The sequence below is a fragment of the Arachis ipaensis genome, chromosome B6 (genome assembly GCF_059453495.1).
Source record: "Arachis ipaensis isolate K30076 ecotype BB chromosome B6, ASM5945349v1, whole genome shotgun sequence".
NCBI classification, from domain to species: domain Eukaryota; kingdom Viridiplantae; phylum Streptophyta; class Magnoliopsida; order Fabales; family Fabaceae; genus Arachis; species Arachis ipaensis.
The window spans coordinates 26,540,083-26,565,747 of NC_142441.1; the positions used below are offsets into that span (position 1 = coordinate 26,540,083).

General features: G+C 32.9%; 5 protein-coding genes across 7 annotated transcripts; 2 read left to right on the forward strand and 3 right to left on the reverse strand.

The window, feature by feature from the left end:
* Window positions 1–2,858: 2,858 nt before the first annotated feature.
* Window positions 2,859–7,906, forward strand: LOC107646708 (auxin response factor 18-like). The gene is made up of 14 exons (XM_088490225.1): window positions 2,859–3,149; window positions 3,632–3,747; window positions 3,890–3,997; window positions 4,112–4,168; window positions 4,277–4,426; window positions 4,511–4,595; window positions 4,699–4,789; window positions 4,888–5,052; window positions 5,131–5,244; window positions 5,328–5,400; window positions 5,479–5,623; window positions 5,930–6,318; window positions 6,984–7,171; window positions 7,494–7,906. Exons 1-14 carry the CDS (start codon window positions 3,143–3,145, stop codon window positions 7,543–7,545), a joined length of 1,740 nt encoding a protein of 579 aa, XP_088346351.1. The 5' UTR covers window positions 2,859–3,142; the 3' UTR covers window positions 7,546–7,906.
* A 1,368-nt stretch (window positions 7,907–9,274) lies between these two features.
* LOC107646709 (uncharacterized) lies at window positions 9,275–9,835 on the reverse strand. Its single transcript, XM_016350876.1, has one exon. It carries the CDS (start codon window positions 9,833–9,835, stop codon window positions 9,275–9,277), a length of 561 nt encoding a protein of 186 aa, XP_016206362.1.
* A 7-nt stretch (window positions 9,836–9,842) lies between these two features.
* On the reverse strand, window positions 9,843–10,367 carry LOC148554948 (uncharacterized). Its single transcript, XM_088490561.1, has one exon. The coding sequence runs from the start codon at window positions 10,365–10,367 to the stop codon at window positions 9,843–9,845; it is 525 nt and encodes a 174-aa protein (XP_088346687.1).
* A 5,053-nt stretch (window positions 10,368–15,420) lies between these two features.
* Window positions 15,421–17,367, forward strand: LOC107648115 (uncharacterized protein At4g00950-like). Its single transcript, XM_088489454.1, has 3 exons — window positions 15,421–15,921; window positions 16,130–16,357; window positions 17,079–17,367. Exons 1-3 carry the CDS (start codon window positions 15,505–15,507, stop codon window positions 17,163–17,165), a joined length of 732 nt encoding a protein of 243 aa, XP_088345580.1. The 5' UTR covers window positions 15,421–15,504; the 3' UTR covers window positions 17,166–17,367.
* A 421-nt stretch (window positions 17,368–17,788) lies between these two features.
* Window positions 17,789–20,679, reverse strand: LOC107646710 (uncharacterized). Of its 3 annotated transcripts, XM_088489455.1 has the most exons (4): window positions 20,310–20,679; window positions 20,032–20,081; window positions 18,981–19,387; window positions 17,789–18,445 (listed from the first exon to the last, which is right to left on the reverse strand). In XM_088489455.1, exons 3-4 carry the CDS (start codon window positions 19,361–19,363, stop codon window positions 18,148–18,150), a joined length of 681 nt encoding a protein of 226 aa, XP_088345581.1. In that variant the 5' UTR covers window positions 19,364–19,387; window positions 20,032–20,081; window positions 20,310–20,679; the 3' UTR covers window positions 17,789–18,147. The 3 variants fall into 3 exon arrangements, with proteins under 3 accessions (XP_088345581.1, XP_020961143.2, XP_088345582.1); XM_021105484.2 differs by lacking the exon at window positions 20,032–20,081; XM_088489456.1 differs by lacking the exon at window positions 20,310–20,679 and having other exon boundaries at window positions 19,014–19,387; window positions 20,032–20,303.
* Between the last annotated feature and the right edge of the window lie 4,986 nt (window positions 20,680–25,665).

The following is a 25,665-nucleotide window of genomic DNA, read 5'->3' on the forward strand; positions in this document are numbered from 1 at the left end:
TTAATAAAAGTTTTATTTTCTTTTCTCAAAAAAAAAAAAAAAAAACCAGGAGGACTAATATTTAAAGTTGTATAAAGTTAATAAATGCATATAAGATGATATAATATATATGAAATGTGTTTTAAAAATATATAAATTCTTTAAAAATATGATTTAAAGTTGATTTCTTTGTAAATATCTAAAATAAAAACATTATATCGACTCACATATTAATACAAATCCAATCAAACATAATAATATTAATACATATTTCTATAATTATGAAATAATTTTCACTATGAGAATATTTCTTACTTTCATCTCTGTCAGTTTTACTTTCCAATATATAATATGTGCTAAGTGTTTTTCTTTTTTATCCTTCACAACATAATGTTAAGCATAGAGAACAATTAAACATTCTTATAATCTAAAAATTTAATATTTTATAAAGAATGATAGAATTCTTCATTGTATATATTAACTAATCATGCTATATGACACTACGTATAAATTTGTATTTGGCATTTTATAATTTTTTTTATTATACTACTCTGAATAAATTTAGTTTTATTTTATTGCATATTTGATCATTTTACTATGTCAGATTGTGATTATTCTAGCAAATAATTATTTAGTTAAACAAAATGTATAAATATATAAATATACAATAATTAATTTAATAATTGATTTTTAGTATACAAATAATAATTTTTAAAAGAAATAACACTAATATCTCTTCTTTTTGAATATTTTTGTGCTGAGATCTTATTTTAATATATACTAATATACATTAGTATTTACGGGTATAACTAAAGTGATCTGATTTAATTATATTAATTTTAGACCTGATGAATAATCGGATATAGTTGAGACATATCCCATCAAATTTATTGGTTTAAATAAATATTGATTCTGGAATCGCCAAATATTATTCAACTGTTGACGGAGAAATACCATTCTTCTAAGGATGATTGTTTTAGTCGGTCTCGAGGAAGTGGATCTTATGTTTGGAAGAGTATAGGTCAAGCTTGGGATATCCTAAAGGAAGGTTTTAGTTGGTGCATTGGGGATTTGGAACAGAACTTTTGGTTTTCTAAATGGAGAAGAGAGGGGCGACTGTGTCAGGAGATGGATTATGTTCACATTTCTGATTCGGATCTCAGGATCTTGGACCTTTGGTCATCTGGACAGTGGAACCTTGAGAATATCTATTCTCCTCTGAATCAGTCTCTGCAGAGCAACATTAATTCTTACAACCCAGATGTTCAAGCTGGTTCAGAGGTCGGTTGGTGTTGGACTGGTGCGGCCTCAAAGGTTTATGATGCTCATAGTGGTTATTTATGACTCAGTAAGAAGATGTTTAGTTGGGAGGATAGGGGTAATTGGCTTTGGCTTTGGCGTCAACATGTTCCGGAAAAACACAAATTTTTTGCCTGGCTATGTCTTCGGGAGGCTCTTCCTACTGCTGCATTTCGTTTTAGAAGGGGCATTTCGCACACGGATAGCTGTCCACGATGTTTCTCAAGTCAGGAGTCGGTTTTACATTGTATTCGGGATTGTCCAAAAGCCCAACTTGTTTGGCAAGCTTTAGGGATCTCCGATCAACCAGTGGATTTGATGAGTTGGTTCTTACATAATAGCAAACAGTGCCCCTTTAGATTCTTTTCTGGTCTCTGGTGGATTTGGTGTTCGAGAAACAACGAGATCTTTCATCCTCACGAGCATTGGACCACAGATAAAGTGATTGGTATGGCTTTGTCCTTAGAAAAGGAGCTCCGAAATATTTTTGAGTTGCAACGACTATCTATCCCCTCAACCATTAGTGGCTCTTGGATTCCCCCCTCAGTGGGTACCTTTAAGATTAATTGTGATGCTAGCTATCCTGGCAGTGGTGCTCGAGTTGGTTTTGCTTGTGTTAGCAGAGATTGGAAGGGAAGGTGGCAACGAGGCTGTCTGGGAACAATTGAGAGTCGTAGCATTTTGCAAGGAGAGTTGTTTGCTATTTGGAGAGGCTTTCTTTTAGCATGGGACTCGAGACAAAGAGACATTATATGTGAGACAGACTGTGTGGAGGCTTTTACTCTTGTCAATAATTTACAAGATTGCTCTGGGTTTACTGATCCTTTGGTGTTAAAAATCCGAGATATCATGTCTTGGAAATGGCGTGTTGATCTTCGGTTGATCTTGAGAGATGCAAATACAGTAGCAGACATCATGGCAAAGATTGCAATGAGGACTATTTTTTCCCAAGTGGAGCTTCCATTGCCTTGGAAGGAGTTTGGGAGTAGTATTCAGCGAAACTGCCTTTCTTAAGCAGTTTCTTGTTTTTTTCTTTCTTTCTTAGTTTTTGTTTATTTTTCTTTTAAGTCACCAAACAAAAAAAAAAACAAACCAACCTGATTATTCGATTAGTTTAATATTAATTAAAAATAAATAAAATCTAATAATATATATAAAAAAATTTATCTTCTAATCTTAAAATTTTTTAAATTACGATAGTTATTTAAGTTTGAATCAATGATATATTATTATTATTATTATATATTTATATATATTATAATTTATTTAAAATAAAAATTTAAGTACAGTCAATTTTACATAAAGTTAATAATTAAATTTTTTTAAATAATTTAAATAATTTGATTAATTTTCATCTGACGAACTTCCATTTATCAAGTTCATGTAAAGTTGAGTTTTCACCTTTATTTAATGACTGACTTTTAGTGTGCAAGTAAAAATTTTTATTAATATATTATGAAAAAGAATTAACATCTTTTTTGTATGATGAAAGGGAAGGAGAAGAAGCAAAAGGAAATAGAAATAGAATTTCAGAAACTCCCCACTTAACAAGAGAGAGAAGCCTTCCATTCTAAAAAAGTGTGACCCTTTTCTCTTGCAGCTTCAAAGTGAAAGGGCCAACAAAGTTATGATCCCTTGATATTCTTCGGTTTTGGTGACACACCATAAACAACACAACCATGCTTTCTGTAACCGAAACTTGAAGCAGCTCCAAACAAACAAACAAAGAAAAAAGAAAAAGAAAAAGAAAAAGAACACACATATAAAGCAGAACAATTCACAGTCATCAGTTACAGAAAGAGAAGAAGAAGCAAGAGAGAACACAAAGGAACACATTATCATTCACTCTCATTTAACCATCATCATGGCTGGTTGGTTTCTCTCTCTCTCTCTCTCTCTCTCTTGTTTGCTTTGTGTTTGTCTTTTTTTGTCTTTGGTCTTTGTTTTTCTGTTGTTGGTGTTCTTTTTCTTTTTTGTGCTTCTATGGTAGAATGGCACATAAGGAAGAAGGTAATAATCTCAGTGGTTTCTTGTCAAAGGAAACAACTTCAGTGTGAGGTTATGGTTGGAATTTCATGTGGTTTTGTTGTTACCATGTTTGGTTAATGTGAGTGTTGAGCTGAAAAAGAGTAATGTCTGTGTTCTTTTAGCAATTGACTAATGTTGTTGGGACCCTTCATTTTTAATGTTTTCCTTTAATTTTTCAATATGAAGTGAATGACCCTTTTGCCTTGTGAACATGGAGGTTACTAAGGAAGAGCTTAATGCAAAAATGAGAGAAAAAAGTTTCCAACTTTGGTCTGAAAAAAACCATGCAAAGTTTCCAACATGTTTGTGTTTTGTTTTGTGGCAGATGGGGCTGGTGATGATTTGTTTAAAGAGCTATGGAGGTTGTGTGCAGGGCCATTAATGGATGTTCCTTGTGTTCAAGACAGAGTTTTCTATTTCCCTCAGGGTCACATTGAATTGGTATGATATACACTTCTTTACCTTGTTTCTGATTTTGTTTGTGAATTTCATTTTTTTTCCATTTTTGTGCTATGTATGCTTTCAAATTTAAGCCTTAAGGGGTTTAGTAAGTGTTATATAATTTTGATTTTTTCTTTTGTAGTTGCCAGAACCTACAGAACAAGAATTGAGGCAGATGAAGAACCAGAAATCTCCCAAATACGATCTTCCGTCGAAGATCTTATGCCGTGTTATCGATGTTAAGTGTCTGGTAATGTTTATCTTTTTTTGGTTCCTTATGTTGTGTTATGTGTTCTTGATTGGCTCATTGGAATGATGATTTTTCATGTACTGATTATAGAATCTTGTTAATTTTGTTTTGTAGGCCGAGATGGAAACCGACGAGGTTTATGCTCGAATCACTTTGCAGCCATCTTCAGATGTGAGAATTTGATACATTTTCCGAACAATTAATTCCCTCATTATTGAAAATTGAAAAATGTTTAACTGATTTTTCCATTTTTTTCTGTTTTCGTTCTATGTACAACAGAATGATCCTCTAGATCCTAATCCAATTTGTTCCGAGAAACCGAAACAGAAATTTTACTCATTTTGTAAGACACTGAGTACCTCAGATACTAGCACACATGGAGGATTTTCGGTTCTTCGGAAGCACGCTAATGAATGCTTGCCTCAATTGGTGTGTTTTCTTTAGCCGAGAATGATCGAACCAGAATATATTTTCGATTACAAGAAAATAATAAAAAGAGTTTATATGTTGTAGGATATGACAATGGAAAATCCTACTCAGGAGTTGGTAGCAAAGGATATTCATGGGGTTGAATGGAAGTTTAAGCATATATACCGAGGTAACTTTTTCTTGGTTTATAATATTGGAAAATCTTGGTTGTTTTTCTTTGAATTTATGTTTTAACTGCGAAATCTTCTTATTGTTTTGCACAATTTATTAAGGACATCCGAAGAGGCACCTGCTTACAACTGGCTGGAGTGCATTCGTTGCAGCCAAGAAATTGGTTGTTGGAGATTCTTTTGTTTTTCTAAGGTACTTGAAATCATGATAATGCATTCTATAATGTCCTGCTTTGACATAATGAGTCCTTATGCTGCGAATTTCCGTGCTTTAATCCTTGATTCTTACAGGGGAGAGAATGGACAACTGAGAGTAGGCATTAGGCGTTTGAATCCGCCGCAGAGTCCTACACCTTCCTCGGTGGTGTCGACACAAAACATGCGCCTCGGAGTGATTGTTACTGCAAGCCATTCTGTTATGACTAGTACCATGTTTGTGGTTTATTACAAGCCAAGGTTTGTAAGCATCTTTTAAACATTTTGTGTAACTCTTACTTGAAACATTTATGCTTTTAACTTTTGAATTCAATTCAGGACTAGCCAGTTTATTGTTAGTTTAAACAAATATATTGACACGATGAACAATGACTTCAAAATCGGCATGCGATTCAAGATGAGACATGAGGGTGAAGATCCACTTGACAAAAGGTATCATTTTAAATGTGTATCAAGAGTTTAATCTACCTTAGTCTCTAAGTTGATTTTAGATTAATGCACCATTATTTTGTCAGGTTTTGTGGTACTATAGTTGGAGTTGGAGATGAATCTCGAGAATGGCCGAATTCTCAATGGAGGTCATTGAAGGTTCGACTTCATTCGAAATCACTCATTAAGTTCTTCTAGTTTTCTCATTAGTGTATAATTTTTTTCTTTGTTACATAGGTTCAATGGGATGAACCAGCAACAATGCAAAGACCAGATAGAGTTTCATGTTGGGAGATTGAACCTCTTGTTACTTCGCCTTTGAATATGATTCAACCGATGGCGAAGGGAAAAAGATCAAGGCATGCTGAGGCTTCATCTTCTGGTAGGAAAAAGAATGTTACTTTGGATCATGTGCACTTTACATCCTAAACTTTATAAATATGCAATTTCCACCTTGAAGTTGTTGAACTGCGCAAAAAACGACTTCTCTTAACTTTTCTTCCAAAATTACCCTTTCACGTGATGCATTTTATTGATAAAATAACATCTTAATAGAGGGGTAATTTTGGAAGGAAAGTTAACAAGAAGCCGTTTTTTTACCGTTCGACAACTTTGGGGTGTTAATGTCTTAATGAACAAACATTGTTGGATTATTAACCTAGTGATGATGTTAATCTCGGAATTTCAGCTGCTTCAGGTAGCAAAGAAAGCCAAGTAGCTACAATATGGCATCCACCACATTTGAATGGCAATGGAAATTCTTCTCAAGACCTCAAAAACAACAAAGCCGTCGTCCCGGCCGGTCCAGCTGGCGAAGGTCCGGCATGCGACCATAACGAAGACGGGAAGAAGGGCATGGATTGCTGGTTGTTTGGGGTGAATTTGACTAGCAGCTATAGTAATGTTGTTACCCCTTTGGAGAAAGAACTTTGGTGTGAAGCTTCAACTATCCTTCATTGTGGTCCCAAAGAATCTATTATTGTTGGTGCATGTGAGACTGAGAAGGTTCAGAGTCTCAATAACCATTCACTGTCCAACAAGCAGGGCCATGTACCATCCATGAGGACTAGGACTAAGGTACCTTTATTTTATTTTTTATTTTTGTTTCAGCCTTAAACATACATATGAATATATGAAAATTTTCAAGTATACCAGGAACATTGGTGTTTAGTACTTTTAGTCATTAATCTCAATCATGTATATATTTTATGATCGAGATCAACAGGTAAAACGATGAAACACCGTTATTCTTGGTATACTTGAAACTCTTCATATGTGATACATGTAATGTTTTCAAAGATTCCTTCCACATTTTTAAGAGAGGTTGGGTCATTGTTCAGCCTTTGTTTTGAGTAGGACAGTGTTTGGTAGCTAGGAATCTTTGAAGGTGACAAATTAGTGAAATACCTAAATAGTCCCTATGAAAGTCTACTTAGTTGACAAAATAACCCGTAAAAGATCGAATATTTATTTGATATGTTCTAAAAAATTAGGTGGTTTGACAATTTGATTGGGCCTAATTTTGTCATGAATCATGACATGGAAGTCCAACTGATGATCGGATGAACTTGTTAGACGACCATATCGAAGAAATATTAATGTTTGGTTGGTTATTTTATTAGCGAAGAGATATTTCAGGTGTTATTTCAGTAATTTACTTGTATAAAATTGTCTCCTGAATTTTTTCCTTCATAATTCATTATTTTATTTTTGATTTTTTTATTTATATTTAATTTTTGAAGGTGAAAATGGAAGGTGTAGCAGTTGGTCGTGCAATTGACTTGACCACATTAAATGGTTATGATGAACTCATAGTTGAGCTTGAGAAAATGTTTGACATTGAAGGAGAAATTATATCTCAGAAGAAATGGGCTGTTACTTTCACTGATGAAGAAAATGACCTTATGCTTCTTGATGATGATTTATGGCAGTGAGTAACTTCAACTTTCTTGCATAGTTTCTTCTGTTTTTCAAATTTTCTTTTTAAAGATATGTAAATGGTTTATTATTATTATGAAAACTTTCTCAAGACTCATCAAGAAGCTTTTCTTTTCTGATTTTCACAAAAAAAAAAAAGACATTTTGTAACTTGATATTTTCTGTATAGTCCAAAAGAAAAGCTATTCTATATGGTTTTTTATTTATTAAAATTTTGATTATTTTATAAAAGGTTTTACAATTATATAAATTTTTTTTAGCAATAACAAAAAGTTGGAACAAACCCTTTAATTTATGCTTATGAAATTTTGTAGGGACTTCTGCAAAATGGTGAAGAGGATTTTCATTTGTTCAAAGGAGGATTAATTAGTCATTTGTTGAATGACTTGACTCCATGTTGTGATTCATAACATCACTCAACATCTATCAATCTAATATAATATGCTTAGAAACCTTAATTAACCTTTTTCTTTTATTTTTAATTTTTAATTTTTTGCTTTAATAGGTTTAGGAAGGGAAGGAAACCTGATGGTAGTGTGCATAGCAACTAGGTGGATTTTAATTTTTAGGTACTTTATAATTGTAAATATCCTAGTTTATTTTTTTTAATTTTATTTTTATTCTGTGTTTAATATTGTGCAGTAATTTTCTACATCTATGCACTCTTGTCACAAATTATTTTTATTAGTTACCGGAATTTTCAAATAAAATTAAAAATAGCATTCAGTAATTTTTCTTTTTCATTTAAAAAAAAAAAAGAAAATCAGAAACCCTCCCATTCTCTTTTTGCATTTATTCCCATATTTTGATAAAATTCTAAAAATTCAATATTTTTAAATTAAAAAAAACCACCCATATATAAAATTTCTAGTCAATTTGGGCCAATGTTTAAATATAGTGAGTGTTCTAAATATACATGACATAAGCTTGTTATTATTTTATTTAATAATGTCAAAAGTATATTACATTACATGTTAAGAAAATCAAAATTAGTAGACCAAAAAAAAAAAAAAAATCAAAATTAAAACTACAAGTCAAAATTTAATTCCTTGAAAAGGGTTTAATTCACCTAATTTAATAATATAAGATCAATAAGATTGATGCACTTTAATGCACACATATGAGCTCTGTTGGTGATGCAGATATTGACATTGACGTGATGGAAAGTGACATATAAGTGTTTTTGGAGATACACAAAACAATGATTGCGTTAGTATCATCAAAATCCACTTTTGGATACCTACACAACTGGAAAAAAGTTTAACCACAATTTTAATTTTTAATGACTCACAATTTATTTATATAATGCGGATTTTTTTTTGTTAAAATTTACGTTTTTTTCTTTCTAAAAGATCACTCTAATCTACCATTACATTTTTAAATATTTTGAAAATATTTTTGCTATTTTAGTGTTAAAATTATATATATAGTGTTAAGGGGATTTAACTTAAATAATAAAAAAATTATATATAAACTACAAAATATAAGAGAAAATGATAAATACTATTATGCAACATAAATAATTGGGTAAAAAACCTAAACAAGCCAAAGGGAGATCAATTTTACACAGATAAGCCAAAGCAAAATCTGATTCATCAATCAACCAAAGGACATTTCTATATAGTTCGAACCAAATAGGTTCGAACTCACTTTCCAAGTAATTCGAACCAAATAGGTTCGAATTACACGTATAGAACAAAGCAACATAATTCGAACCAAATTGGTTCGAACCCTAACTTGATAATTCGAACCTAATAGGTTCGATTTACACTGAAGAAATATTTACAAAGTAATTCGAACCAGCTTGGTTCGAATTACTCAGAATTCGTTCCAGTAAGCAATTTAAGTTACGAACATAGTTTCCGCATCATGTCTTAATAAAACTCGTAAAGTTATTTTTGCCGGTGTGCATTAGACATACATTTCGTTTAAAACTGCAGTGACAGAACATATTCATTAACTAAAATCTCATTCAAAGTACATCGCACTAACGTTAACAAATTCTATCAGTCACCAACTACAAGCAAGAAAACCGATAATAGTGGAATCTAAATGCGAAATTGAAATAACAAAAGTACCAAAGCCACCAATACACCTAATCATGTCTCCGTGTGTGCTCTGCTCCTCCGAGCTGTGGGCAACTCCGACGTGTGTGGTCGGGCTGCCGACAAAGCCCACATCTCTTTGGCCGGTTCGGATCTGTCTCGTCCATATTGGTCCGTATCCGAGTGGACCTGGGACGACCCTCTCTCGCACGCCTCTTATTGGGGTCAGGGATGACAGTCGGCCCATCATATGGTGGCCAGAAACCCTCCGGAATGGGAGGTGTGAAACCCATCTGATACACACTAAAGACCGAACTAAGACGATACACCTGGTGGACGTAAGGCTCCCATGTAAGCCGTGAGTAGGCACAGCATGCCAGTACGTGGGGACATGGGAAATGAAGTGCCTGGAAGTATCCGCAGTCACATGTGTGAGATGCAAGCGAGACTCTGTAGGTACCCAGTGAGAAAGAACCAGTCGGAGTTGTCTCTGCGACGGTGAACTCGGAGTTATCCCTGTCGTACACAGTTACCGTGAAGCACCTAGCCGTCTTCAAGTTGGCCTCTATACACTTCACCAAGTGCTGACTAAATTGTTGTCCGGTACCCATCTGCGCCTCAGCTTCCCTCCCTTTGCGAACAAATAATTCGGCCAACCTTCTGTATGTTGCCTTGACTTGCATCTTTGCCCTTGAAGGTGAGGGTGAAATTTGCCGCAACATGTCGAATGCAGAATGCCCGGTATGCAGACGGAGGTAACCAGCCTCCTTCAGGAGCCTTAAGGGCGGCCTTGATGCCGTTATGCCTGTCCGAGATAATCAGCAGACCCGGCTGCGGTGTCACATGCTCACGCAGGTGGGAGAGAAAGAAGGACCACGACTCAGCATTCTCACCCTCGACTAATGCGAATGCAACATGGAGTATGTTGGAGTTCCCGTCTTGTGCAATCACGACAAGCAACGTTCCCCCATACTTGCCATACAGATGGGTGCCGTCAATACTAACTAGGGGCTTGCAATGACGGAATGCCTCGATACATGGTGGAAAGGTCCAGAACAGTCTGTGAAAATAAGCTCGAGACTCGTCCAACTGTCTACCGACACGAACAGGGCTCGTCCTTAGCACTGCAACAGTACCAGGCATCGTCAACTGCACTCCTAACACCCACCTTGGGAGCTCGTTGTACGACTCATCCCAGTCACCATAGATGAGGGCAACAGCCTTCTGCTTCGCCATCCAGACCCTCCTGTAAGTCAGCCTAAACCCAAAGTGTGCGGCGGTGGCATTTATGAGCACTTTGATGCTGACGGATGCATCAGCCCTCACCATTGGCATAATGAATGCCGATATGACATGGTAATCCAAACTCCTGTGGTCGCTGGAAATGGAGGTGGTGAGACAAGTATGCGGTCCGTTGTAAAGTTTGACCTCCCAAATCTCCTTGCGCTGTCGGGGACTGAGCCGAATCAACCATGTGCACCCATTGCCAAACTCAGAACACTTGCCCACATACTGGCGATAGTCAGACTCCACGACCTTGTACTATACCCCTCGTCGGATGCTATAAGTCTTGACACTTAACAGGGCCTCTTCTTTATCCGGAAATTGCTGACCAACCTGAAACTCTGTTAGACCTGCAGACCCTTCAGCATCTCTAGCGCCAAATCCAGCCGGCTGCCCAGCAATCCCCTCCTGCCTCATGGCATCCAAGTCCAAAGAGAAAAAATGTGGAGGGTACTGTTGCGTGCCAGAGCTAGAACCACCGCCCGGCCCAGCAGGCTCACTTGCTCCAACATCATCGCCACTGTCATCAGCAATCATATCCGGCTCGACATCATCGTCCTCTGGATCATCCAAGAATCCATCTCCAACCCCAGCCGGTGCAGCACACTGTAAAGATGTCGGCAGATACCCACCTTCACCGACCTCGTCGCCTACACTGCCGATGAGATCAACAGCGAACGAAGGGGAGGCGACAGGTTGGACGGGTGGCTCGTACGCAGGGACGGAGGAAGATGCAACGGCAAGTCTGGAGCTAGAACCGGCTACCGTGGCTAAAGTGGTGGTATTCCGGTTCGAACCCCCCGAGCTGGACACCGCGTCAACCAACTTTGCCAACAGTTCTGGTGTCCTAACCTCTGGAAACTGCCGGCGACAATGAAACATGACCTGCAAGTCCTCATCACTCCCGATCGTGAAACAATCGTACTTTACGGTGTTCTGGAGCACCGTAATTAGAAATCGATAAAAAAACTTCTTAACCCGTTTCACACCTTCCAGACCGAGTTTCAGCAGTACAGAGCTAACAAGGTCCTCATACCTCGTCGTAGACGTGACGATAATACAGAGAGGATCCTTATCAGTGAACTTCACACCGGAACGAGTTTTCTTCTTAATGGATCCTCTGTGGTGAACCAACACAGCGAAACTCTCCTCACTAGTCATGTAACCCCACTCTAATGATAGCAACTCACCTTCACACCATATATATACAGCTCTCCTCCTCACTAATTCGAACCATGCTAGTACGAAATATGGTCTGTGTAATTCGAACCAAACTGGTTCGAATTAATTTACGTGTAAATCGAACCTATTTGGTTCGAATTATGGAGGTTGAGTTCGAACCAAGGTGGTTCGAATTACTTGGAAAGTGAGTTCGAACCTATTTGGTTCGAACTATATAGAAATGTCCTTTGGTTGATTGATAAATTAGATTTTGCTTTGGCTTATTTGTGTAAATTTGATATCTCTTTGGCTTGTTTAGGTTTTTTACCCTAAATTACTACAATATATCATCAATAATATTATAACTTTCAAATTGACACCTAAAACAATTTTTTTGTTTGTTTGTGAAATTATAGTTTCAAATTGACTTACCTTAACTTTCATTCTTAGCTTATTTTTTTCATCAGTAGTCAATTTTGAATAATTTTAAGTACCTTTTAATGAAGACTATTGTTATTGATGGGTTTGGTTTGGTGTTTTTTATTTTTTTATTTTTAAAAAGAAGAAAGCCAATACATAATAGACTAATTTTTTTTATATGAAAAAAATATTGGTGTTTTTGTTAAAAATGTGATTATTTGGTATAATTGTAGGTGAATCATGAGTGGATTTTGTAGGTGGGAAGTCAACACGTGGGGAGCGTGTTGCCACGTGACAACATCCTGGTCCACATGTTGAATAATTTTTACAATACTATAATACACTTCAAATATCAATATTTAACTAAAATGCCATTTTCATTTCCATATTAAAAATAATTTCCGTATATAATACATATATTTTTTGATTTGATATTTTGATGATTCTCAAAGCAAATATATGGTTGCCCAAAATGTGGAGGCAAAAGTTGTTTTCAACATGATTCTTGTTCTTCTTACCTATAACAATCAAGAAAATTTAACAAAACAGTCAATGAAAACAAGAGTAGTTGGTACACCAACTATATTTATATAAATTAAAGTGATTTTATCTATCAAAACTGATGGCCATTTGTATCATTCTTAATCAAATAGTTGATGAAATTATTCATAATTATCTCTTTCAAAATTTGATTAAAGTGAAAAATATAGAGTAATTTTTAGATTGGAATTCATCTTATGATGGAAAATGGACTTCAATTACTACAAAATGATCATGAATATTTCATTATTATGAATTTATTTATTAAAATTACTTGTAATAATTGATGAGATGTGTACACTTAATTTTTATTTCATATATATATATGAAATAAAATTAAGACTATCATGTTAAGGATTATTTTTAGACTTGCATGGAACTTAAAACTTTGAGATTTTCTTGAAATAATTTATTCAAAAAGTTTACATAGTTAAATAAAAATATATAAATAATTATATATTTATTTTATGCACCCTTTTATGTAAGAAATTATTTTTTGGTTGTGTGAATTTTATACAAACATTTTTTTTTTAATTTTCTTATATTTTTCTTATTTTAAAATTCGATCTTTTTTTTTTTATTTTTGAGTAACAAAAATCGAATTCTTTTATCATAAATATTTTGATATTATGTTATAAAATTACTTATGCCAAAAGTTTAAATTATTAAATAGAAATATATAATTTATATATTTTGCAGAGATGAATGTATGTATGTAATTAAAATAAGACATTAAAAATAATTAAAAAATAATTTATTTTAATATCAATAAAATATCAAAATATCATTACGATTTATCTAAAAAATACTTTATATTTTATATATAGCCATGTTTCCGTATTTATAAAACTGTAAAATTTGTATATCAGCATATCTCGTGTCTGTGCCGGTGTCCATGCAATATTGTCTTTTCATTTAAATCTAGATTTTGTCCACCCAAAAAAATAAGTTGTTATTATTTTTATTTTTTAAAATTGAAGCTTTCCTACAAAAATACTTGACTTATGAGATAGTTGGCCATATATGAACCTCAATTTTCAGCTTGTAGCTTTCAAATGTGCTTCTTGGTGAAGGAAATCATATGCAATTTGTGGCAAATTGAAATTACTTGTTTTTTAGGGCAACTATATTATGTTAATTAATGTTGTTTTGGAAACCAATCACTAGTGACTATTTAATGCCCATTGCATGCTTCTCAATTCTCCATCACAATTTGGTATCAACCACATATACCAAGCCACACTAGGAACCAGCCATTAATATTTGAATAATAATCTTCTAACAATTTCACTACGCATAACTATTTTCAGATTGGTATTTTTTTCCCTCTTATGTACGCTCTATAACATGAAATATTGGAAGTTCAAAAACATTATTGGTACATCAGATATTGTTAAAATTCAAATAAAAATATTATTATTATTATTAATTAATTATATATTTAAATTATTTTTAAATTAATAAAATATAAAAAAATTGTCAAGTAGTTCTGTGATCAAATCAATTGATTATGTCAAAACTAGGACATTTATAATCGAAAAATTATGTGAAAGTTTGTGAAAAACATGTTACTACATTTTGATTATATATTATGTGTATATAAAAAATTAACTATCAATCAATCACTGTATAAAAAACATATTTGGTGTTTTATAAAACTTTTATTATCCTCCTATAAATAAATTAATTATTAAACTATTACAGATTTGATAGCTAGCTATTTTTAATTGAAAAATCTATTAATTAATTTATATATATAAATATACACAAATATACTATGAATAACTCAGTTATTAATTTTTAGCATGCAAATTTTACATACATAACAGACATTTTATGCATGTTTCTACAAATTATGTTTGTTTTATGGAATGATAATGTATGAAGGAATTGAATTGCCTACAGTATACGCATATTTTGAGAAAATTACATGTATAGCAATGCAAGATGGAGAACAAATAATAAGAGCATATATGATTATTGATTATGAATGGTCATTTTGTAACTTTTCTGCAGAGAAAGGCAACATTTTTTTGTGGAGTAGCTTCACCTTTGTGGCACTTTCTTTCCTTCAATATCTCATAAAAAAGACCAAAGTTTGTTGTATATTCATAAATGTCCTAATCCCTACATATATAAGTTTATTTATAATTTATAATAAATTATATTATTAAGAATTTAACTAATTATAACCATTTTTTTAGGATGAGTATTTTATTTCATAACATAAATTAAGAACATCTAAAAAATAATAAGATCACCTATTAAACTACTATTCAATCTACTGAATATTAGTATTTTACTACTTTATTTTGAAATATTTTAAATAGTATGGACTTGTAAACAATTAAAAGAGAAAATAGATACCTACATATTTAACAATCATACTAAGTGTACACTAAAATTAATAAATAATATAAAATATATATTAAAAATAAACTAAATAATATATATATTTATACATAGATACATAATAACTAATTTTAATATATATAATATTTTTGTATATTTACTTATTTGCACCGTGAAAGCGAGAGATATATTATAATATGTTAGAAATATTTTCACTAGATTGACATAAAGATAATTGAAATTTCCAATATTAATGTATGCTTTTATATATAAAAATACGATAAAAATAACTCAATATTATCTATATTATATATTCTTAAATATCAAATTATTTTACAAACAAATTGAGGAATAACCAAAAGCTTCTCTTGTTGATACACAAATAAGAAATTCCCTCTTATTTATTTATATAAAGGATTTGGAATTATATATACCATGAAATTGATTTGATTATTTTCAAAATAGGAGCACAAGATTAAAGAGTCTTATTATATAACAAACACAAAGAAGGGAGAAAGCAAAGATGAGTGGTTGTAAAACAGAGTCAGAAACAGAGCAAGAACAGAATAACACATCAATTCTTCTACCAATATTCAAGTTCAATCCTCAAACAACAATGGTGGATTATTCTTATTCTTCTTCTTCTCCTGAGAGGTCAGGGATTGTAACTCCACCAATTTGCACCTTAGCTTCAGTACCATTTGGTTGGGAAGAGGAACCTGGCAAGCCAAGAATAACTTCTTCTTTTTCTAGTACTAATGCCATTGTTACTTTGACCAACTCAAAGTCAAAGTCATTGCAACTTCCTCCAAGGTTGCAACAACTAGTTCATGATGAAGGTGATGATGATGCAACCAAAGTTCACTCACCAAGCAGTGTATTGGAGGGTCCTTATTGTATCTCAAGAAGCAACACTTGCCACCTTCCTCCGTCTTCTAGAGTGAGTTTTCGGCTCGAACAAGGAAAAATGATATTTGTACTATTTTTTCTGTACACTTTTTAATATGGTTTTTTTTTATAGTATAAAAGCGTTATTTATTTTGTTTTTTTTATTGATCACTTTTAATATAAAAGAGATGTTACAAAAATAGTACATGTAAGATTTTTTATGTATAATATAGTTTACTAACTAAGATTGTTTGTATTAGGCTCTAGACATAGGAATGAGGATGAAGGAGAGAGGGTGGTTTGGTTCATTGAGGGGATGGAAGGGCTTCAATGTCAAAAGGGAAGTGAGTAGGGGCAGTTTTGTCTTTTCCTCTAATTCTACATCTTCTGCTGATGAAGATTATCACGTTAATGACAATAAGGTGAGAAGTGTGACAAAGATGCAACGTTCTAGAAGCATTTCCCACCTCTTCCATGCCAAGCCATGGGTAAGTTTTGACTTCTAAACATTAAAAACTTGTGTTATAGTGATAATTTCCTTTCTAGGGTTAAGTGCTTAATGAATATTAGTACTTAAATACTTCTTTTTATAGGATTGCATGTAAATTCAAAGTGGTTGATTTATTTTCATCTAAGAATATCTCATAGGAAATTCTTTTGAATTTTTTATTTTAATTTTTATTTTAGAAAATGTTATTTATACACTAAAATCAACCACTAAAATCAGCCACCAATATATTTGTGTATAAATATATGTGTAGTTTAATTTATTTTCAATGTGTATTTATATTTTAGTATATATTTTATACTGGTGGCTGATTTTAGTAGCTAATTTTGGTGTACATCTAGCATAACCTTTTTATTTTTTAAGGATATGGTGAATGAAATATGTGAAATTGGTGTTGTAGTTGTTATTTGGTTATAAACACTATGGAATAGGTTGAAAACTATCTTGCACTTATGAAAATTATGAAGATTATATTTTTAATTAATGTGGCTTTAGACTAGAAACTATTTGTGAGTATATATAATACATGTTTTAGAAACTTTTATAACCATTCAAAATAAAAATTAGTAATTTTAAATACATGTTAAATATATTTTAGGAGCATCTATCTAACATAGCCTTGGATCTTTTTACAAAGTTATAACATTGAATAAGGATATGGTCCCTTAATAATGTTATTGCACTGCTTTTGATTTTTATAGACAATGATATGTGAGAGCTTCAAGCAAGTGGTTCCATGGAAGAGTCAAAAGCTCAAGGAAGTTGGCTATGGTGCCCTTAATCTCTAGGACTTTTACCATAGTCAGGTCCAAATCAATCATAACTTATCCATGATCCACCTGTTTTTTCAATAATTTAATTTTAATATTATTATTTTTTTGGTTTCATCTTTTTCTTCCCTTTATGAAATCAATATCACTAAAACTTTGTACTGAATCCTGGGAGTGTTATTTTATGTATTACAATACTTATATAATTTTATAGTTTAAATATTCAATGTTTATAATATAGTATAGTTGATATTACTTTTATATACTCATTTATTTAATGTTGACAAAATAATATTTACTTGGTCATAGCTTAAAACACATGATACAAGCATAATATGTACATATTTAAAGATGCATATTTTGAAGCACTTTACATACTATTTCAGCAATTAAATTTGGCCAAGTTCGACCGTAATTTGAAGCTTTTTCACCCATTAATAGTTTTATAAGTTGTATTGCAACAATTAGCTGTGTAAATTTAACTACTAGTTTGTGTATCCAACAATTTATTTGTGAATGATTGACCCTTAAATATTGTTCAGATTCTTGATCGATTAGTCCTTAGCCTGTTGAACTGGTAGATATCAAACGACAAGTTCTATTTGTTCTTGTTGCTCTATTTATATCATATTCTTAACATATGTTATCTGCACAATTTTGGTAAACAATTTCTTCACAAAAGGCATTACAATTCAGAAAATGTACACTATATTAAGAACACAAATATACAAAATTCCCATACACATTCTCTCTTAACCATTTCCCATCAAACATGCTCATTTTCTTCAAGTTCTAAGCATGCAAAAATGGATCTTCAATTTCTTAGATCTAAACCCTACGACGCAGCCGCGGCCGCTACAAACGCGGTAACATCCATCCAACACTCCATCCTAAGATCGAGCCAGCACCAACAAGACTCAATCCTAAAGCAAATGCCACAGCATATGTTGTGATATCACCTTTTGGTTTATGCCTTGTCTTCCAAGGTTTCGCGCCACATTCAAAGGACGCTGGAGCCTGGAAGAGACCGGAGATTTGCTGATCCTTGTTTCTTGAGCTGAATGTGAAGATTTTCTAGAAGCAGCAACTGAAACCATTGCTTATAGGTGAAGAGTTGTGAAGCCTGTTTGAAAAACAGTGTAATAATGTGCTCTTTCTCCGCATAAGCCTGTTTCACCGCCTCTTCCACCATCCTCGCCCTTGTTTGAGAGCGACACAGTGCTTCTATCAGTTGTGTTTTGCTATGGTTTCCCTCCAAAACTTCATCCATAACATCCTCATGGATTGAGCTATAAATTCTGCAAAAGATGCAAGTCTAAGTAAAGTCCAACATGTTCAAACAACCTAAATTTAATTAGAGTGATATTCCAAATTAGTCCAAAGAAATTTTAAGTCCGACACTTTAATACTCAAAAAATTTTAATCGCAAAATTACTTACTAACCTTTTATTTTGTTAGAACAATCAATCTTCACATCAAATTTTCGTAAAAAAGTTACATATTAGTTCCTATCATTATTTAATAAAAACATAACAGTATAACAATCCTAATACTTTCAAAATTTTCATACTAGTCCTTCCATATAGGTGAATAGTCTGATGTGGAGACGGATTTGTTTAATGAAACAAAAATTTGGAAATTAAAGTGTCCGACTAAATTTTTTACGAACTGATTTAGGGTATTACTCATGTAATTATATACTAACACATAAGACCTTAAAGGGAAAAAGTAATCAACACTTGAACACTATGGATAATGATCCCTATTTCCAATTGTTATTTGCTTTGTTAAAACTTGATATGATAGTGCAACATGTAGCAACAAGAAAAATACCTTGAAGACTTGTTAGAAGCAAGATATACATGCCTTGTATCGCAAGAAAGTGCCCGTAAACTTCCCTTCGATCGAGCAGTCGAATCAGCAGAGCCACAAGGCTGCCTACTAAGATACTTCTGCGGCGGAGGAAGGTTCAACCACCATCTTGAGTCAGGTGTTAGATTGGAAAATGAAGATTTCTTGTTAAAAGAGGTGGCACTAACAGCAGCATGATTAGATTCATCTGCTGCATTGGCAGTTCCGGCATTGATCGGTTTCGAAGTTGTACTGCAAGGTTGACAACATGCTAACTTGGGAGCTCTCTTTGCATCTTCTTGGACAAAGCAACGGTTAGCCGTTCTTTGCCAAGCCGCTCTCACTTCCGCCACCGCTGCCATCATTTACCAATTCTTTCTTCATAATTCCTATAGCAAAAAATTGCCATAAATATGAAAATGAATCACTTTAACCGGCGATTTCAATTAATATATAATATATATTTTTTATAATTGAAATCAACCGCTAAAAGTATTAAAAAATCGGTGTTCCAGGAATATTTGAAATTCTTCCAAACCTTTATAGTGTGATAAAAAAAAATTGAAATTAAATCCCAAAACCATGTCATTATAGATTAGAAGTCCAAAGAAACAAGCATTTTACATTAGCATAAGAACAAGCATTAACCTTGTTTCTATGATTGGTTCAATTGGATAAAAATGAAAACTGAATCTGGACATGATAAAGTCTTTATGAAATATATAACTTCATTTTTGACTTGGTCTTCACAAATGTCCAAATATACTACACTAAATCCTAAAACATAAGATAAAATAAGATAAAATGGTTTTGCTACTATAACTTGAACAATATGATGCAATTTAATTACATGTTTTCAAACATGCAATGTAAAACATCCACTAAGAAGATTTTATTATTATTTTTGAAAAAATGATCTCAATTTTCACAACAAAAAAATGTTATATAGTGAGATTTTGGATTTTCTCCACACATTTATCAGATCATAGATAAATTCAAAGAAGCAAAAGGAGTAGGAAGACAACAAAGAAACCTCAAATATTTCTTCAAGGATGGTATTGTAATTGTACTTCATGTCTCCATCTAAAGATGTGAAATGATTAAAATCCATCCTCCCCAAAAACCCAAACAGAGGAAAACAGAGTGAATAGAAAGCATAAAAAAGAATCAAATAATCTCATGCATAAGATCAAACACAAGTTCAAGTACTTGAAATTGAGATTATAATAAGAATACTTTGCAATTTGCATACAAAAAGAAGCTGGAAGTTAAAAAACAGAGGAAAACAGAGGAAGGGGTGGCAGAATTTACCTTATGAGTGAAACAGAGATTGTTGAGATGAGAAATAAGGAATCTGAGAGATGATGAAAAAGAAGAGGATGTTGTGTAAGAGGAACATGGCTTTATGTTATTGGAAGATTTTCCAATGTATCAGTGTACTTTTTTGATATACTGGTATGACATGATTCTAAACCGTGTAGATATTGAATTAAATATGTGGATGGCTGAGATCGTCAAGGTAGCTTATGTGGTGGCGCTAGTAAATTGCAGAGCAAGGATAGACAAGAACCTGATCTCCCGTTAACCAAGGAACGATGAGTTGAGTTTCCTGGAGTTTTGCCCTTTGTGAACGGCTCGTAGTGCAGTGGCTTTGTGGCTGAATTTGTTCAAAGCCAATGAATTGTTGGATGGGCTTGTTGCTCTGAGCTTTATTTAGTGGAGTGGGTCTTCTTATTTTGTTTTTGAATAGCCAGTTGGATCGATTTATGGGGTTGTAGTGTTAGGATAAATTTATTTGTCCCATATCCTGATAAAAAATAAAAAATATTCTTGTAGCAGGCCAGAAAATTTTTTTCGGTGAAAACGTGATGTGGATTTGATTGGTATAACTTGGTTTCTTATAAGCATTTGTTAGTGGTTATAATAGTAGATTGATATAGTGGTCAGCTCATTCGTCCGCTTAAGCAAATGTCGAGAGTTTGAACCCCGTCTTGTGTATGTAGCAACTCAATGGCCAGCGACAGACCCTTAAATGGAGCTCAGATTCGTGACGGATTAGTCCTTAACCTGTCGGGTTAGAAAATACCGTTTGAATAAACCAAAAAAAAAAATAGTAGATCGATATAGTTATAAATAATGGAGGGGTTAGCGAATAAATAAAAGTTAACTATAAATAATAATAAAATTATAAGTAATAAAAATCTACAGTATAAAAGAATATTAAATAAAAGAATACTAAAAATATAATTTAATAAAGTATATTTTGATATATTATTCATATATGTTTTTTGTTTTTGATATTTTGTCTATTAGAATATGTATTTGTTAATTTAACAAGTAAATATTAATTGTTATTATAAAGTTGGTTAATAAGATTTATTTAAAAAATCTAAATTAACATGATAAAATAAGATAAATTAATTCTTTAAATTCATGTTTTTTTAGTATTTTGTCTTGTAAAAGTAATTTTCAATAATATAATCTAAATAAAATTTAGTTTATTCTCATCTATTTTAATATAAAAATTGTCAAACATAAGTCGCATTAACACGATTTTAATTTTAATCAAAATTAAATTTACAAAAAATAATTAGAATATGAGTGATATATTATTATAACTAAATTCAATCAAAATATCATACCAAAAAAAATTGTTGTAAAATAAATATAAAATAAAGAAATATAAGTAGAAAACTCTAGTACCACAATTACTATCTCAATATAATAAAGATGATTAATATATTTACTAATATTATATGTAAAGAGTGAGAGAGAAGAGTATTTAAAAATACTTGTAAAATAAAGAGAGAGAGAATTGTATTAGTAATATAAAAGAGAGAGAAGATTTTTTATTGCTATGTGTATAATATTCTTCAGATTGCTTCTCTATTTATAGGGGTGTGAAGTTTGCTTTTTCAACTTCATTCAGTATTGAAAATAAAAATCAACCGCCCATATTAATGGGCATCCAATTTGATCTTATCACAACACTCCCCCTTGATGCCCATTTAGGATTATACCTCATTAAAATCTTACTAAAGAAAAATCCAATGGAAAAAAAACTTTAGTAAAGGAAAAAGAGTACAATATCCTTTGATGGGGGACTGCCTCATTAAAAACCTTGTCAAGAAAAACTCAATGGAAAAAAAATCTGACCAAGATAAAAAGAGTACAGTCTCCCCCTCTTGTTGACATCATTTAATGTCTCAAAATTAGCGCATCCCAATCTCATGTACCAATCTTTCAAAGGAGGATTTTGGGAATGATTTTGTGAATAAATCTACCAGATTGTCACTTGAGCAGATCTGTTGGACATCAATTATCTCTTGATTTTGAAGATCATGAGTGAAGAAGAATTTGGGAGAAATATGCTTTGTTCTATCGCCTTTGATGTATCTGCCTTTAAGTTGAGCAATACATGCTGTATTATCTTCAAACAGGACAGTTGGAGCTATCTTATGATCAATCAGTCCACATGATGACAAAATATATTTGATCAAACTCCTGAGCCAAAAACACTCGCGACTAGCTTCATGTATCGCTAGTATTTCAGCATGATTAGAAGAGGTTGCTGCTATCGTCTGTTTCGTGGACCTCCATGATATAGCTGTGCCACCATATGTGAACAGGTATCCTGTTTGAGATCTCTCTTTATGTGGATCAGACAAGTATCCAGCATCTGCATAGCCAACTAATTATGACTTGGATCCATAGGGATAAAACAATCTCATATCAACTATTCCATGAAGATATCGAAAGATTTGTTTGATTCCACTCCAATATCTTCTGGTTGGAGAGGAACTATACCTTGCTAATAAATTCACAAAAAATGATATATCAGGTCGTGTATTATTAGCAAGATACATTAGCCCTCCAATGGCACTGAGATATGGTACTTCAGAACCAAGGATATCTTCATTTTCTTCTTTAGGACGGAATTGATCATTTTCCACATCCAAAGTTCTTACAATCATTGGGGTACTTAATGGATGTGACTTATCCATATAAAATCTCTTTAAGATCTTTTCTGTATATGTTGTTTGATGAATAAAGATCCCATTTTTTGTATGCTCGATCTGCAGGCCGAGACAAAATTTAGTCTTTCCAAGATCTTTCATCTCAAACTCTTCTTTTAGTATTTTTATAATTGTTGGAATCTCTTCAGGAGTCCCAATGATATTTAAATCATCAACGTACACAGTAATTATAATGAATGCAGATAACGATTTCTTTATGAAAACACATGGATAGATATCATCATTCTTGAATCCATTTTTGGCCAGATACTCAGTAAGACGATTATACCACATTTGTCTAGATTATTTCATACCAATAAAGATCTTTGCAATTTAACTGAGTATAATCGCTGTGAATATTCATTGGATGGTTTAGATATCTTTAATCCTTCAGGGACTTTCATATAGATATCACGATCTAATGAGCTGTATAAGTAGGCTGTTACCACATCCATTAAATGCATATGCAGTTTGATATGCAGATAAACTGACCAAATAACGCAATGTTATCGCATTCACTACAGGGGAATACGTTTCTTCATAATCTATATCGAGCCTTTGTGAAAAACCTTGTGCTACAAGTCGAGCTTTGTAGCGTACAACTTCATTTTTCTCATTACGTTTTCTCACAAATACCTATCGGTATCTAACAGGTTTTACATCTTCTGGTGTACGAACTACAGGTCCAAAGACTTTATATTTTGCAAGTGAGTCTAACTCAACCTTCATGACTTCTTTCCATTTTGGCCAATCATTCCTTTGTCGACATTCTTGGACTGATCTTGGCTCAAGATCCTTATTTTCATGCATGATATTCAATGCCACATTATATGCAAATAATTCATTGACAATTTTCTTATTTCAGTCCCATTTCTCTCCTGCAAAGACATAATTTATCGAGATCTCATCATTTTCACAATTTTCAGGTACCTGAACATCTTCTGGCGTTAAAATTATATCAAAATTTTGGACAAATGCAGGTGTCTTTACAATGTCTTTTTCAACAGAAATAGTATTTACCTATTTTCTTTTTCGAGAATTTTTGTCTTTGGAACCGACAGGCCTGCCACGCTTCTGGCGTGTATTTGCTTCGGTGGCAATTTGTCCAACTGGGACATCAATTTGAATTGGGGCATTTTCTACTGGTATATAAGACTTAGTTGTCCTCTTTGTATCGAAAAATACATCAGGCAATCCATTTGCTATTCTTCGCAAATGTATAATCTTTTGAACTTCTAGTTCACATTATCCTGATCGAGGATCTAAATGCATCAACGATAATGCATTCTAATTAAGTTCCTTTTCAGGAAGCTTATTCTCTCTCCCTAATGTTGAAAATTTTGATTCATCAAAATAACAATCCGCAAACCGGGCTTTAAATACATCTCCAGTTTGTATCTCAAGATACCTCACTATAGAGGAAAAATCATATCCAACATATATCTCTAATTTTTTTTGGGGTCCCATTTTGGTGCGATAAGGTGGTGCAATGGGAACATATATCGCACACCCAAATATTCTTAAATGGAAAATATTTGGTTGCTGGCCAAAAGCTAATTGCATAGGAGAGAACTGATGGTAACTCGTTGGCCTCAAACGAATAAGTGCTGCAGCATGTAAAATAGCATGTCCCCAAACCGAGGTTGGGAGATTTGTTCTCACAAGTAAGGGTCTAGCATTTAATTAGAGGCGCTTAATAAGTGATTCTGCTAACCTATTTTGTGTGTGAACATGAGCTACTGGATGTTCAACACTTATTCCATTAGCCATACAATAAGTATCAAAGGCTTGGGAAGTAAATTCACCAGCATTATCAAGATGAATTGCTTTGATTGGATTTTCTGAAAATTGTGCTTTTAATCGAATAATTTGAGCCAGTAATCTCGCAAATGCCAGGTTGCGAGAAGACAATAAGCACACATATGACTATCTCGAAGATGCGTCTATTAGGACCATAAAATATCTAAAAGATCCACATGGTGGATGAATAGGTCCACATATATCGCCTTGAATCCTTTCTAGGAATTCAGGGGACTCAAATCCAATCTTTATTGGTGATGGCCTCAGAATTAACTTCCCTTGAGAACATGCAGCACAACAAAATTCACTAGATTTAAGAATCTTCTGGTTCTTTAGTGAATATCCATGGGAGTTTTCAATAATTCTCCTCATCATGGTTGTTCCCGGATGACCCAATCGGTCGTACCAAATTATGAATTCATTTGGGCTAGTAAACTTCTGGTTTACAATGGCATGTGATTCAATTGCACTAATCTTGGTATAATACAACTCAAATAAAAGTGAGGATAACTTTCTAATATAACCTTTTTATTTAAATCATGAGTTGTGATACATAAATACTCATGATTTCCCTCATTCATTGTTTCAATATGATATCCATTTCGGCGAATATCTTTGAAACTCAACAAGTTTCTCATAGACTTGGTAGATAATAGTTCATTTTTTATTATGAATGTTGTTCCTCCAGAAAACAAAATTATAGCTCTTCTGGAGCCTTCTATCACATTGTCCGAACCAATAATAGTATTAACATATTCTTTTGGCACAAGATGGGTAAAATATATATTACTTTTGAGAATAGTGTGCAAACTTACACTATCTGTAAGGCATACATCTTCATTATATATCCT

Bases quoted from the DNA above. Each gene is read 5' to 3' on its own strand.
- LOC107646708 (XM_088490225.1), top strand. The intron at 3,748-3,889 runs GTATGATATACA...TTTCTTTTGTAG, and splicing joins CTCAGGGTCACATTGAATTG to TTGCCAGAACCTACAGAACA. The intron at 5,053-5,130 runs GTTTGTAAGCAT...AATTCAATTCAG, and splicing joins GTGGTTTATTACAAGCCAAG to GACTAGCCAGTTTATTGTTA.
- LOC107646709 (XM_016350876.1), bottom strand. From the start codon at position 9,835: ATGGGTACCGGACAACAATTTAGTCAGCACTTGGTGAAGTGTATAGAG.
- LOC148554948 (XM_088490561.1), bottom strand. From the start codon at position 10,367: ATGCCTGGTACTGTTGCAGTGCTAAGGACGAGCCCTGTTCGTGTCGGT.
- LOC107648115 (XM_088489454.1), top strand. From the start codon at position 15,505: ATGAGTGGTTGTAAAACAGAGTCAGAAACAGAGCAAGAACAGAATAAC. The intron at 15,922-16,129 runs GTGAGTTTTCGG...TGTTTGTATTAG, and splicing joins ACCTTCCTCCGTCTTCTAGA to GCTCTAGACATAGGAATGAG. The intron at 16,358-17,078 runs GTAAGTTTTGAC...TGATTTTTATAG, and splicing joins TCTTCCATGCCAAGCCATGG to ACAATGATATGTGAGAGCTT.
- LOC107646710 (XM_021105484.2), bottom strand. From the start codon at position 19,363: ATGATGGCAGCGGTGGCGGAAGTGAGAGCGGCTTGGCAAAGAACGGCT. The intron at 18,446-18,980 runs GTATTTTTCTTG...CATCTTTTGCAG, and splicing joins GCTTCTAACAAGTCTTCAAG to AATTTATAGCTCAATCCATG.